This window comes from Fimicolochytrium jonesii (assembly GCF_025526975.1).
Source record: "Fimicolochytrium jonesii strain JEL569 chromosome Unknown EV422scaffold_21, whole genome shotgun sequence".
NCBI lineage: Eukaryota > Fungi > Chytridiomycota > Chytridiomycetes > Spizellomycetales > Powellomycetaceae > Fimicolochytrium > Fimicolochytrium jonesii.
In genome coordinates, this window is record NW_026515688.1 from 176,150 (window position 1) to 190,240 (window position 14,091).

At 53.8% G+C, this 14,091-nt stretch overlaps 3 protein-coding genes across 3 annotated transcripts; 1 reads left to right on the forward strand and 2 right to left on the reverse strand.

The window, feature by feature from the left end:
• Positions 1–8,222: 8,222 nt before the first annotated feature.
• EV422DRAFT_170231 (uncharacterized protein) lies at positions 8,223–9,252 on the reverse strand. The gene is made up of 2 exons (XM_053065074.1): positions 8,581–9,252; positions 8,223–8,514 (listed from the first exon to the last, which is right to left on the reverse strand). The coding sequence occupies exons 1-2, from the start codon at positions 9,138–9,140 to the stop codon at positions 8,415–8,417; spliced, it is 660 nt and encodes a 219-aa protein (XP_052923466.1). The 5' UTR covers positions 9,141–9,252; the 3' UTR covers positions 8,223–8,414.
• Positions 9,253–9,575: 323 nt separating this feature from the next.
• EV422DRAFT_508042 (glycolipid 2-alpha-mannosyltransferase-domain-containing protein) lies at positions 9,576–11,196 on the forward strand (the record flags this gene model as incomplete). The annotated part of the gene is made up of 4 exons (XM_053068709.1): positions 9,576–9,747; positions 9,815–10,061; positions 10,136–10,457; positions 10,522–11,196. 4 exons carry the CDS (start codon positions 9,576–9,578, stop codon positions 11,194–11,196), a joined length of 1,416 nt encoding a protein of 471 aa, XP_052923467.1.
• Positions 11,197–11,506: 310 nt separating this feature from the next.
• Positions 11,507–14,065, reverse strand: EV422DRAFT_569565 (uncharacterized protein; the record flags this gene model as incomplete). The annotated part of the gene is made up of 1 exon (XM_053072779.1): positions 11,507–14,065. One exon carries the CDS (start codon positions 14,063–14,065, stop codon positions 11,507–11,509), a length of 2,559 nt encoding a protein of 852 aa, XP_052923468.1.
• Between the last annotated feature and the right edge of the window lie 26 nt (positions 14,066–14,091).

Below are 14,091 nucleotides of genomic sequence, written 5' to 3' on the forward strand. Positions count from 1 at the left end.
GCTGAAACACGTTACCCCGTGCACGAACAAGAGCTATCAGCTCTGGTTAGGATAAGCAAGGCGAACAGACATTACTTGCAGGATCGGACGAATGACCGCCCGTTTCGCGCGTTCACCGATCAGGCTAGTTTGGTCTGGCTGCAGACACAGCCCTTCCTGAGCCATCGCCAAGCACAATGGGTTGAATTCCTGCAACAATTCAAATTTGATATTGAATATCAACCTGGTCGTTGGAACACCGTAGCAGTAGTTGGCAGAGGAAGCAGATGACTGAGCGAACTCTGTGTTGTGTGCAATGCCGTACTGTGAAGTATGTATTGTCTTGTGTAGAAAAGTCTGAAGTGTAAAAAGGACGCGAGGTCCGAAAGGGAAGAAAAGAGTGAAGTCCTGTATGCAGAAGCGTGGCGTAAGCGCGAGGGGAGTCACGTGAGGAAATAGACTACGGGAACCCTAACCGGGGACTTGGGAGGATGATACCTCCAACACCCCCACTCAAACTCACGAGTCTATCTAAGTGAAAGATAAAACAAACAATGAGTACAATGGTGTGACCGTACGCGAAAAGCGGGCGGTCGGGGTGATGAATAGCTATGACTAAAAATGAAAGAAATGAAAGAGTAAAATGAAAGGAGAGGGAAACGCCGCCAGTATAAAACAAGACAGCTGTCAGTCGCCCAAGCGAGGTAAGACCAACGTTCCCATACTCAACTACCGGATCCCAGACTACCACACGATACGCGAAACAATGGTGAACGGAGGCAAGAACGGCGGGAGTGGCAAGAAGAGCGGTGACGGCAAGAAGAAGCAAACGGCCCGTAAGACGGGAGCGCCCGCGGCCCCTCCAGCTGCACCTCCTCCGGGACCCTCACGACCGACAACGCGCTCTACGCGCGCATCATCCGCAGCGTCCGCAAGCGACTCTTCGATGTTGAAAGCCCGAGTTAGAGAAGCTCTTCGTTTGCGACGGAAGTATCGACGTTGAGGTACCGCAAGGATAACCATGAGAACCTCGCGAAGCACCTGGCGTTTACGAAGGCGAAACTGGATCGATCGAAGCGAAAGAAGCGGTCGTTCGAGGCATTGATGGAGGGGGCAGACTACCTTGGATGTAAGGCAGTCTCGGAGTCGCGATATAAGGCAAAAGGCAGCATATCGAAAGAAAAGATGAAAGAGGCGAAGCGCCGCAGTGATGCGGTCGAGAGACGGGAGCGAGACAAGATGTTGAAGCGACTCCAGTACTTGCGAAAGCACATGGATGATTCATCTTCGAGTGACGATGGAGACGGTGACGGAAACGGCGGGGGAGGTGGTCCAGGGGGTCCGCCTGGTGGAGGCGGAGCCGGAGCCGGTGGAGCCCCCGGTGCCGGGGCAGCGGCGACTATCACGGTGGCGGGTTAAGGTGCCGAAGTCGTATGTAGTGCCCAGAAGCCGTCCCGGTATGGGTGTTCCATATGTCTCATTCGGACGTCGTCGTCGCTGGCTGTCTATTGCTAGCGACACGTCCTTCTTGAATTGCTTGAATAATTTTCCTATGTGTCTCGGGAGGAAAGGGCTTGGTAAAGTAATCAGCCAGTTGTTCCTGCGTCGCGGTGTCGAGGAGTACGACGTCTTTCTTCGCACGCCGTCGCGTAGCTTGTGGTAGCGTACGTCGATGTGTTTGGAGCGTTGAGTAATAGCCGTGGAGTTGGCAATCTCGCGTGCGCTCTGATTGTCGATGTGAAGTGGCGTGGGGTCTTGATGTTGCCGTATTCGTCGCCGAAGACCTCCGCGATGATCGAGCGGAGCCAGATGACCTCGTTGTAAACGAGGGATGCGGCGATATACTCAGCTTCCGTGGAGCTGAGAGCTACGCACTTCTGCTTGGTGCTTTTCCAGTAGATAAGCTGGCCGTGGAAGAAGCTGGCGATGCCCGCGGTAGATTTGCGATCGTTGACATCGTCTGCGTAGGATGCGTCTGTATAGACGCGAAGTCCAGCCTGATCTGAATGGCCGGACTTGTAAGTAAGCTCGAAGGTGCGGGTACCTTTAAGGTAGCGCATGATGCGAAGTACATCATTCCAGTCGGCTTGAGTAGGAGCTGAGACTTGACGTGCGACGAAGCCGACGGCAGTTGAAATATCCCAGCGCCGGGTAATGGATGCCCACGTGAGGGCCCCCACTGCTTCCTGGTAGAGAAGCTTACTATGAAAAGGGGGGCTTGCGGAGGCTGGTTGGGTACGCGCAGAGACGGCGCACGGCGTAGAGACCGGGGTAGCGTTTTGTTGTCCAAATCGTTCGAGTAAACCGTCGATATAGGTAACATTGCTGATTTTGAGTTGGTTCCCTGACGGCGAGAGCTGGTAATCGAAGACCAGACCTAGGCAGTTCTTGTAGGGACCGAGATCCGTACAGTTGAAATGAGAACATAGTTCACCTTTCACTTGTTTGACGTGTACCGGAAAGCAGCAGGCAATGAAGTCGTTCACATAGATAAGGAGCATCTGGAGGGCGTCCAGAGTGCGCGTCGTTGTCGCGTGGCGATAGAAGACGCAAGGGCAGTTCTTTAACGGGGTAAAGCCGAGAGAACTGAGGGTTTTGCGAAGAGTACGGTACCAGAGAAGCGGAGACTGCTTCAGACCGTATAGAGCTTTGCGTAGGAGGTATACCCAGTCTGCGCGCGGTTTCTGCGGATCTTCGTAGCCTTGAAATTGTTCAACATAGACGGGTCCGTCGATATCGCTGCGTAAGAACGCGTTGGGGACGTCGAGTTGATGGATTTACATACCAAGAGAGACGGCAATGGAGAGGAAAAGGCAAAGAACTGACATGGGTAGGGTTGGAGTGTAGGTGTCGTTATAATCAATACCCTTAGATTGAGGAAAACCTTGAACTACACCGCTGCCCTTGAATTTCTTGAAAGTACCATCCGGATTGAAGATTTGACGAAGTACCCAAGTACTACCGAGTAGGCGCTGATTTTGCGGACGGGGTACGAGCTCCCAAGTCCCGTTATCAACTAGAGCTTGGAACTCTTTATCAGCTGCGAGCTTGAAGTCAGCTGTTTGAGGGGAGGCCATTGCTTGTCGCCAGGTCTTAGTGACTGATTGAGGCGTGTCTTCGGTACGCGCGTTGAAGGCGTTCGAGAGGGCTTCAATGGTTCGGGCGTTGAAAGCGTCTGGACGAGACTCCCAGATGTGCAACGCTTCAGTCTCAATGAGATCAGACCGTGGTTGCCAGGTAGGGGTAGTAAAACCAACCCACTTGATGAGGTATTCCTTTTGGACGTTCTTGCCACGGCGTTGACGTTCAGAAAGGATGTGTTCGATAGGGAACTCCTCTTGCGAGGTTGGAGCATCTTCTAGAAAATCTAGGAGAGCAGGATCTTGACGCGGGTGGTCAGAGCAGGATCAGAGAGTCCAGTAGATTCGTCGAAACGAACGTCACGTGAGACAGCGACAGTGTCGCGTACTGGATCCCAGACATAATAACCTTTGGTGCCTTGTTGGTGAGCATAGCCCACTAGGTACGTCTCGGTAGCACGATTGCCATCTTGTCCCGGCCCTTGGGTGGAACTACAGTGTACGTGGGACATCCGAGCTCGCGCAGATGCGCGATGCTTGGGCGGCGACCGGTAAGGAATTCGGAGCGCGATTTGGCGTCCGGGGTTGCAACTGAATGCGGGTAGAGGTTGTGCAGGTAAGAGACAGCCTCCAGGATGTACGGCCAGAGCTTGCGGGGAAGCTGAGTGTCCGCGAAGATGGCGCATACGCGATCCAGCAACGTCCGATTGAGGCGCTCTGCTTTTCCGTTTTGTTGACTAGAATAACTCATGGGTAATCTCATTGTTGTGTAGGTACGACGTGAACGCGCCAGTGTATTCTCCTCCCCTATCCGTACGTAGGATCTTGAGGGAGACGCCAGTTTGATTCTTGAGCCACTTATGAAAGATCATAAACCTTGCGGTAACAGTGGATGCTTCCTTGTCCTTGATGGAGTAGGTACGGGCGAAATCGGAGCCGTTGTCGAGGAACGCGAGACTGTAGCGCTCTCCGTCGATGCCATGGATCCGAAAGGGACCTTGTAAATCGCTGTGTATCAGCTCGCCAGGTTTGTGTGGCGGGGATGTCGATTTAGGGAAGGTAAGGCGGGTAGCTTTGCCGAGAGCGCATGGAGTCCGGCGTAGCCCCCACTGAAGGCCAACCCTCTACTATCTTAGGCATAACCGGGAGATGTGGTTTCCAGGGTGTCCAAGACGTTGATGCAGAAGTTGGGGGGTTACGGAAGCGACCAGCGCATGTGCATTGGGATTGTAGGTAGTAACCCGTCCTTCTAAATAGTACGCGTCACCTTCGCGCATTCTCATCGCGAGTAAATGTCGGTCGGTATTGAACGTAACGACGTTGGTGGGGTGAAAGGAGACGGTAACGGCGTTATCAGTGCATTTAGCAACAGATATGAGCGGCTGGGCAAGACTGGGAACCAATAGAACGTCGCAAAGAGCGAGAACGTTGCCGCTGGACGTAGGGTGCATAAGTACGGTACCCTTCTTTTGAGAGGTAATGGTAGTCAAATCCGCGAGTCCAATAAGGCGTTGGTAGTCTTGGAGAGAAGATGGATCTAGATCCTCAGTATAGGGGATCATATGATCCGTACAACCGGAATCCACGTTTGCCTTTGTAATGTGTGTTGGGTTGTCCGGTTTTATTGGAGAACAACGTGTCAGTGAAAGACCTATCGCTGTCTAGGTGAAAGGCCTTCCGACCCGTCAGTGAAAGGCCTTCTGACCTGTCAGTGAAAGGCCTTTCCTAAGCACTCGGGCTTATGCCCTTCACGCTCAGGCTTACGCCCTTCACGCTCAGACAGTGTTCTCCAGTGGACCCCGACCACATGGGTACTATAACAGTGCTCGTCGCGAGTTCCTATTCACAACAAGTAGTTCTTTTACTACATACCGAATAGCAGCGCCGGCGAACACCCAGTCCGTCTACAATACCTTACAGCAAAGTAGTTATTGTATACGAACATCAATTATACAACCCGTGTGGAAGGTAGTGCACATCACGTGGTAGCACCACTCCTTCAAACAAAATGAGCTTCCTAGTAGTAAACACGTCGGCAACTTCAGCATCTCGAAATTGCGGACGTAGCAATCGTCACAGAACGTCGATACAACACTTCTAGACGATTCAAATAGCCTTCAGGACGTCCAGGACAACGTCCCCCTCAACTCCTGAAGCCCCTAGTGCGCTATAGTCGAAAAGCGCCGACCTCTAGGTTATTTACCTAGTGGAACGACCGATACGTCGCAACCACCTCGCTTTTCGCACCTGGATGGTTAAACAAACCTCTGTAACTCACAGTTTGCCATCCATACCTTACTCTTTTGGTAAATCAACATCGTGAGAGTATACGTTCAACGGTTGACACGTGGTCAACATAAACGCGTGTTTACTAGTAGCCAATTAGTAACACGTTCACGGATCGGAAATCTACCCCAGCAATTCGATCCCCTTCAAACTCAGAAACCTCGTAGAGCACACTGAGCCTAAAGACTTGTGAAAGTTTCAAAGAGATTCGACCTACGGACACGGAGATATCAAAAAACGCACTAAATCGTCGCTCCTATAACCTCCATATAGCAAAACTATCACAGTTTTGACCGAAACGACCCCAGAGAAGGTTTTTCCCGATCCCGAAAATTACCTTGAATTTACCTGAACGTTTTGGGATTTTTGAATCACAGCAAAACGAGTAATCCGTCATCGCCTTCGTCGTTAATTTGATACTTAAGCGAAAACGGGCGGATAGGAAAAGTCTTCCAGGTTTGGGACAGAGCTAAGCCGTTGGGGTTCTTCTTGATCCTCTCAAAGGTCTCCTTAAACTGATAGCTTCAGATCCTGTACAGGATCAACGCAGCCAAAACCCGCCGACATCGGACATGGTGGATTTTGGGGCTTTTCGCTCAAAAAGAGGGAAAATCTATGCCTGAATTTTGGTTATTGCATACGGCATATACCTGATTCAAAACCTAGTTGTTTGTGTGTATTTGCTCAAGGTACTGAGCTATACAACATCAACGGAGTACTTCTGTCCGCATTCTGGACGTATTCGTCGTTGTTTGAGGTTATTCAACCTGAAAACAAGATTACACTGGCCAGAAGGTTGTCATGAGTACGTCAACGGGTAGTACAGTTACCAGGAGTGAGGACACTACTCCCGGAGGTACAGCTGTTATTACTGAGATCGTTGAGGAGCCGGAGACTTCAGTTGACCAACCTCGTTTTGAAGTTCGCCTTCCTCTTCCTCCTCGAACGACGGGACCTGTTCCGATGGAGGGTATCCAGGTTGGTGGACCTCCTCTGCTTCCTGCTGGTAACCCGCCCGCTACGACTATTTTGACGCTCTCCGTGGAGGAGCTCAATGCCCAAATGAAGGCTGCTGCGGCTGCCGCGCGAGCAGAAGTTCGCGATCAACATGCCGAGGAACATCAGGCTCAACAGGATCGTTTGCGAGCTACGTTGGAGCGTGAATCCACCATGCGCTGTGAGGTGCTGCAGGATGGGTTGGTGGATTCATTCTATATCGAGCAGCGTAGACACCATGGTACATGGATCTCGCAGCATCCGTTCAATGGCAAACGGCGTGAGGCCGCTTTTGTCGACACGTTTTTGCAGAAGCATACGGACTTCATGGTTACTTTTGGTCTTCCGATTGATGACTTTAAGTACATGCAGAAGGTATCTAGCTCGCCTGAAGGCGACGCACGTACCTGGTTCGACACCGCATACAGGCTTGACATGCGGAAGGAGGATTTTGAAACGGCTTTCAAGTTAGCCTTCTATCCTACGAACGCGAAAACAAACGCGCTCAACGCTCTGCATCGTATGACGTATCATAAGTCGATGGATTCGTATGTGACGGAGTTCAAACGTATTGTTGCCGAGGCACAGCGCAACCTGGAGGTCATCACTCCTGACGATTTGAATAACCTGTTCCTTTGTGGTCTTGCTTGCGATAAGACCAATACCGTCGGCTACGAGATCGCCCAGTCGTTATTGCATACGATGGTCGATTATAGGGAGCAACACCCTCTGCTTGCATTTCCATTGATTCGTTTAATGGATCGTGCGCTTAGTTCGTTTGCTGTACGTCGCCTTGCCAATAAGGGGACCGTTGCGAACGATACACCGGTTGCTTCTGGTAGTAGTGCGCCTAAACGTGCCAATGTCTCTTCTGCCGCGAGTACTGCGGGCAAGAAGGGGGGGAAAGCTAAGAAGACGGAAGCTACTAAACCTTACGCACGCCCAGACCTCTCGCACATGAGGTGTTTCGATTGTGGCAAGATGGGTCATCGTGCGCGAGATTGTCCTAAAAAGAAGAGGGATAAGAAGTCCGACAAGGCTAAGGATAAGCCGCGTTGGGACGCTGGTCAGAAAAAGGGTTTTCAGTAGAGACGTTTAATAAAGACACCGTTTATTCGTCTCATTGTGCAATGGTGGCCATCGAAGAGGAACTTGAGGCTATACGCCCTGAGTCCGCTGATGGTATACTAGTTGACTGTAGCAATACGTCTGCTGCGGGGGCGCGCCTGTGCCGGCCAGACGAGACTGAAACCGTTCTGACGACCAGGCCTGAAGCACTGAAACTGCAACCCGATGCGTTGATCGCACGATGTGCATTTGTAGTTCATGGCAAGTTGAATGGCAAGGTTTGTCGCATTCTGATCGATACGGGATGCACAACACTGATGGTACGTCAGGGATGGGTGTCGAAACATGGTTTCCAAACCTATAACCCTAAACTGCCCATTGATGTCGCCTGGGGCGACGACGGCCATACATTCAACACCAACAAGTTATTTTGTGGCGATCTACAGTTATGGGGAGATGTACGACACTATTCCAGAGAAGGCAGCCGTCGGGATACGTTGTTGTTAGTGAGCCGCCAAGATTTTGTCGCCACCGAGATCCCATCACTGATCCCCGTACATCAATACCTGCGTATAATAAAAGCCTTCAATTTCGTGTGAGGCAGAGTCGTCCTCATTTTTGATGCAGCGTTCAGGCCAAGGTGGTGCTTAACAGGATACTGAGAAAGGGACGTGCGAGCATTAGCTGACCGTCAGCGTGGCTCATAAAAGAGATATGGGTCAGACACTTTTTTAACATGAAAAGCATGGGCAAAACACTTGCACGGACTGCCACCCTCCGGAGGGAACCTTGTACATACCATTCAAGAAGGGAAGGGGAGGCTCAAAACCAAGTGGAGCGCAAAGCACACATCTTTGACCCGGTGCGAGAGGGACGAACCCTTGTCAAACCACGAGGCGTCGGACGAACCGAAGGGCCTTGTAGCTGCCCCGGACCAGATGTGTGCATTTGCTGGAGGCGCCAAGCAAAACAAACTCGGCCCAGAGCGAGAGGGACGAACCCTTGTCAAACCCCGAGGCGTCGGACGAACCGAAGGGCCTCGAAACTGCCCTGAACCGACATTTTGCTGGCGGCTCCACATGATTGTGGACCAACAACTCGGCAGCTGTAATAAGAGCTGCACGTTAGTTTAAAGCCAACATTCCAAATAGCGAGGCAAAAGTGTGCATACATTTTGTTGGAGAAGTAAAACGCAAACCAAGTGGAGCGCAAAGCACACATCTTGCCCGGGGCGGCAAACCACGCGGCGTCGGACGAACCGAAGGGCCCTAATAGCTGCGCTGCCCCGGAACCAGATGTGTGCATATGCTGGGGGCGCCAAGCGAAACAGACTCGGCCCAAGTCAAAATACGCGGCGTCGGACGAACCGAAGGGCCTGTAGCTGCACTGGGCCGACGTTTTCGTCGGCGGCTCCACAAGGTGTGTCTCCGCGGTTCTAAGATCCTGTAAAGGTGAAGAAAGGAGATGTAACGTGTCCTTGCTGTTGCGAGTTGCGTGTATAGTGGGTAGTATATATGAGCGACGGTGCCAATGACTTACGTGCGCGGGGAGACTGGCAAGTGCGGCCAAATCCGAGAGGGCATCGTCACGGCAAGGGCGATTAGACAGCTGATCGCAAATCCGTGCCGTCACGCTGCGGGTGCAGGCTTTCTTCGACCTAGTAGCTATACAGAAACACGACGGCGTGGCTTTAGAATGATGCTCGTGTAGTGGCGTCCGGCGGCCGTGCATTTGCTATGATGTCTGGACACCACCGTGCGGCTTGATGGGCGGTGTGTGGGTGGCAGATGAGGGGGGGATGGGCTTTTGTGTTGTTCCTCTGTTCTCTGCGCCGTGATGCCGTAATGACGGACAATTAATGAAATAACCTTGAGAACGGGCACGCACTCTCTTAGTCTCTCACGCGCGCCTCGGGCCCCTGCGCTGTACTGTACAGTACATATATATACATACACTTTGGCCCGCGTTCTCGCGTTTTCGCGCCTCCGTCCGAACTTCCGAGCCTCCGGAGTCCGGACTCTAGGGAGACTGCGACAGGATCGCTCAGAGGTGTCCCAGCAGTTGGCGACCTGGAGAGTGGTTTGACGCCTGGTTGCGTTATCAAATCAACCAGATAGCATCCATATAGGAGCGTATTCGTCGGCAGCGTTCCTGGTTACTGCGAACATGGCCCGTCGGAAAGAAAAGCGGACGGAGTCCTCACTTTACAAAGCAAGAACGCCCTCCCTGAACGATGTTACTGCACAGCAGCCACCAATCCAGAATGAAGAGCGGCCGGCAGCCTCCAAGGGATTTATGCGTAAGGACCTGGCCCGGGTAATAGCAGAAGAACTCCACCGTGTGTACTGACTCGCTACCACCTCCTGTCTATGGCTGTTGTCTCGGCTTAGTCACCCGCCTACCAGGATGGGCGCAAGTCGTCGTGTACGCCTTACCTGTCCTGTCGATCATCATCACGAGGAACTGGGATATCATAAATAAGACCTACCAGCTGTGGAGCAGTCCCTTGCCCCCTCTGTCGAGACTACGTGGAGTTTTTGAAGAAGCTCCAGGGACTCGAGCGAATGCCGCGATCGTGGTTTTAGCCCGGAATCGCGATGCCGGGGAGGTTGTGCATACGCTGAAAACATTCGAGCCAACGTTCAATGCCAAGTGCGTGATGTTGAACCTCGCTTCGTCGCAACCCGATGGAATCGACCAATTCATGTTTGCGCGTGGTCCTATAGGTACCGGTACCCCTACGTATTTCTGAACGACAAGGACTGGGAACCGCAATTCAAGCAAACGATCGCAGACTTCTTGTCAGAAGTCCGCGCAGTCAACATATCTGTGAACGATACCCTCTATCTGCGATTCGGAAAGGTTAAGGAGGAGCACTGGTCATGGCCGGCACATGTGGACAAGACTGCGGCACTGAAAGACATGCGCCAGATGGCTGATCTTGGTGTCTTGCATGCGAATAAGGAAAGCTACCATCACATGTGTCGCTTCCAGAGCGGCTTTTTCTTTCAGCACGAACTGTTGAAGGATTTCAAGTGGTATTGGAGGGTACGCTGTCATGAATGAGCAAATCTGATGCGGCATAACGCATGGCTGATACGTTTGACCGCAGGTTGAGCCCGACGTTGACTTTTTCTGTCCCCTCCATTACGACCCTTTCATGTTCATGGAATCGCACAACAAAACCTATGGCTTCAACATTGTGGCCCCAGAGTTCATGGCAACTATCCCTTCCTTGGGCAAAACTGTAAAAGCATACATGCGCGAACGAAACATTACATCCATCCCGCCGACGTTGAAGCTCATGTGGAACGAGACCACAGATGATTACAGTGGGTTCCACTTCTGGTCCAATTTTGAAATCGGGTCCCTTGACTGGCTGCGGTCACGGGAATACGGAGAGTTCTTCGAGTATCTCGACGCAACTGGCAACTTTTTCCATGAGAGATGGGGCGACGCCCCCGTTCACTCTGTAGCAGCAGGGCTGCTATTACGGCCTGATGAACTGCATTACTTTGAAGACATTGGATACCGGCATGCCGATCGGATACACTGCCCCATTGTGAAGGAGAAACAAGGCGTTTACGGACCTTGTGAGTGCGATGTAGAAGAGCTGAAGAGGAGGCGAGTTCAATGGGGTATATGGGCCTACTCGGATCGGTGGATGAACGAACTGAAGAAATGGCAGAGATGGGCGAAGGCGTACCAAACGCCGGTCAACCTGGAGGACAAACGACAGGCGGCGCTCGTGGGACAGGCCTCCGATCCGCCGCCCGTCCTCCCATAAGATGTTTGGTTAGCCGACGTGGACAGGCATGCTGCTTCATTGATGGGAGGGTCAAATCACATAACGAGAAGGAAGAATCTCGTATCGTTTTAGCTAAGCAGAACTGCCCGCTGGTCAGCCTTAGATATACGCACTTCTCAGCTCGCCATTATATTCAATCATTTAAAAACGACTCTCACGACAATGATGTACTACAAACGTGCCCAGTCCTCCGTGCCTGAAGGAAAATGGATCTCTCGCAGCACTTATCGCTTGTCCGTCCATGTCAAGCGGAAACAGGAACCGGAACGTGACATCGATTGTCTTTCCATCAACAAAGGATCGCGCTCGTCCCGACGCCGCGCGGATCCTTGCCTGCCAATGCGACAGGCTCTTCGAGCAGAGGGGCTTCCTCACCGGGCACATCCAGTCCGCCGACCGCATCCAGTCCGCCGACCGCATCCAGTCCGGCGCCATACGACACATACTGCATAATATCCCTTGACCTGCCGATGGATGTGACCCGCTCCCGGGTAGCCTCGTTCAGCGCCAAATGCTCGTGATCAGTTTCCACCGTTTCGGCGATGCCCATAAAATGATTGATATCCAGCGATGTCAACCGCCGCTTGGCGTCGCGCGCGAACGTTGCGGAACCCGCAACACCAGCCCCAGCCACGAGTCCCCCAATGACAGCTCCCCCACTTTCCTCCCGCTCCTCCAGCGCGAGTTGTGTGTCTCGCGCCTCCAAGATCGCCGCGGCCGGGTCCCCGATGCCGTCGTCTATGGGTCGAATCCCCAGCGCCGCCGTGCTCACAATGGCAGCGTTTGGTCCCCCTAGGCTCTTCCTTCCTTTCGTGTTGTGACCTTCAGTCACAAGCGGGCCGACGACCGTGACTGCGCGTGGGTCGTGCAGGCGTGCGGGCGCGTCGCCGGAGATGTAGTGGTCGATGTCAAAGGAGGTGGTGGGAATGGAGTGCGGGTTAGTAGTAGAGGCGGGCGTGTGGTGGGTTATGACTTCCGCTTGGTCGATCTCGAAGTAGCTCACGAGCGGCGTCAGCGGGCTGTCCGGCACGACTTCGCGGGCGTCGTTTACGGATTGAGCGGCGACCGGGACGGGTTGCTGCACGTCCTCCCTCTCATTTGGTTCCTGAAGCATTTTGTCCGCTGATCCACGGGTGGGAGATGTTCCCACCAAAGTGCTCGCCGCATTGCTAGTATTCCGGCGTCGCGAGATCGTCCCCTCTCCCTCCCCTACATCAATCAATCCCGCAATATCTGCCATATTAGGCCGACGTATGGTACCATGTTGTTGCTGGTGGTGGTGCGGATGCTTTTTGCTTGCATCCGCGTCGGATCCCATGTTCATCAGCGCATTGATATCTTCAGCACCCCGCGACTCGTCGCGAATACATGCCGCAATCTCGCGAATCTCTTCACTGGGACTGCCATGAGGCGAGTGCGCCGCTGCATCGTCGTGATGGTGCTCACGATGGGTATATGTATTATGATATAGATCCCGCAGGTTGTCCAGACTCCGATGCATGAGGCCCTTGGACGGTGAAGTCGCTCGGCTCGGAGACGTGGCCACGCTAGAAAATGCTCGTGGCATGGCGGTGGCCGGGTCGTCCAACAACCCAAAATCGCCGGCGTCCGTGAAGGAGCGCGGGATGGACGCGGCGAGACCGGCGATTGGGTCGGGGTCCATGGCGAGCACCTCGTCGATGTCGGTTTGTTTGTCGTCCGAGAGAATAAGAATGGGTATGGGTATGTCCGGTCGGCTGGCAGATGTAGGCGCAGAAGGTAGGCTTCCTTGTTGCTGTTTGCCGCGACGCCCGGCGGTCCCCCTCGTTGCGCCCGGAGGCGGCGAACTCGACCGTCTCTCAACTGCAGCCCCGTCAGCATAGGCCCCCTCCGCTTCCCTAGATGTCGCGCCTGGAGTTTTGCTGCCCGGTTCATGCGACAAATCCGCCCACGATAACATCCTGTCAACATCAAACGCGTCCTTAACCATGCCGCCCTCACCAGCTTTCCCGTTTTCCGGAAGCCCTACGACATTCCCCGCCACCTGCGTGAATGGGTGACGCAGCCGCGCGGCAGCAGCCGTGCTCTGTGCCCGTTCCATACCCAACATGGGACCATCGCGGCCGATCCCCGTTAAAACGTCAATGTCCTCGGACGCCGCCGTCAGTGTCTGCGGGTAGTGACTCTCCGGCAACGACTCCGGATTTATGCTGGGGACCGGCGCTGAGAGGCCCGTCACATTCAAATCGAGGGTCGGGAACGCGATCGCCATCGACATCATCGACTCCCATACCACGCCCTCCGCCGGGGCGCTTTCCGTCCGTGGGGCCGAAGGAAGACCCACTGATGCCCGTGCCGTCGACATCCTCAGCCCGCCCACCAAACGCGATGCCAGAGATAATCGCCCAGCCGGCTGCGAGCCGCTCCCCGAGCGCTCCATCGTGCTCTGCCGCCGCTCAACGCGAACATATCCATCGATATCGCTCGTGATGGCGACCGTGCTCGAGCGCAGCGGGACCGTACCGCCGAAGCTTTTGCTGCGTTTGCGCAAACTGGCAAATTTTTCGCTCTTGCTCTGTTGTTCCTGCTGAGCTAGCTTCAGAGCAGCTTCCCCGGCTTCGAGGACTTGGTCGATGTCCTCGCCGCGGCCGACGATGTAAGGCGTGGGCAATTCGATGACGGAGTGGAGATGGGCGTGGGAGTGGGCGGCCAGGCCGCTAGGCGTCGGCTGAAGCGTGTGCGAGGCGACCGGCCCGCCGCTAACCGTCCGACTACGAGTCCGGTTGGCGGCCGGCCTGGCTGCCGCCGCCGCTCCAGTCGCTTGTGGTGAATCCAGATGCGATGGAGTTGGTACGGCGTCGATGGACATCATAGACGTGCTCTGCGGGGTATTCG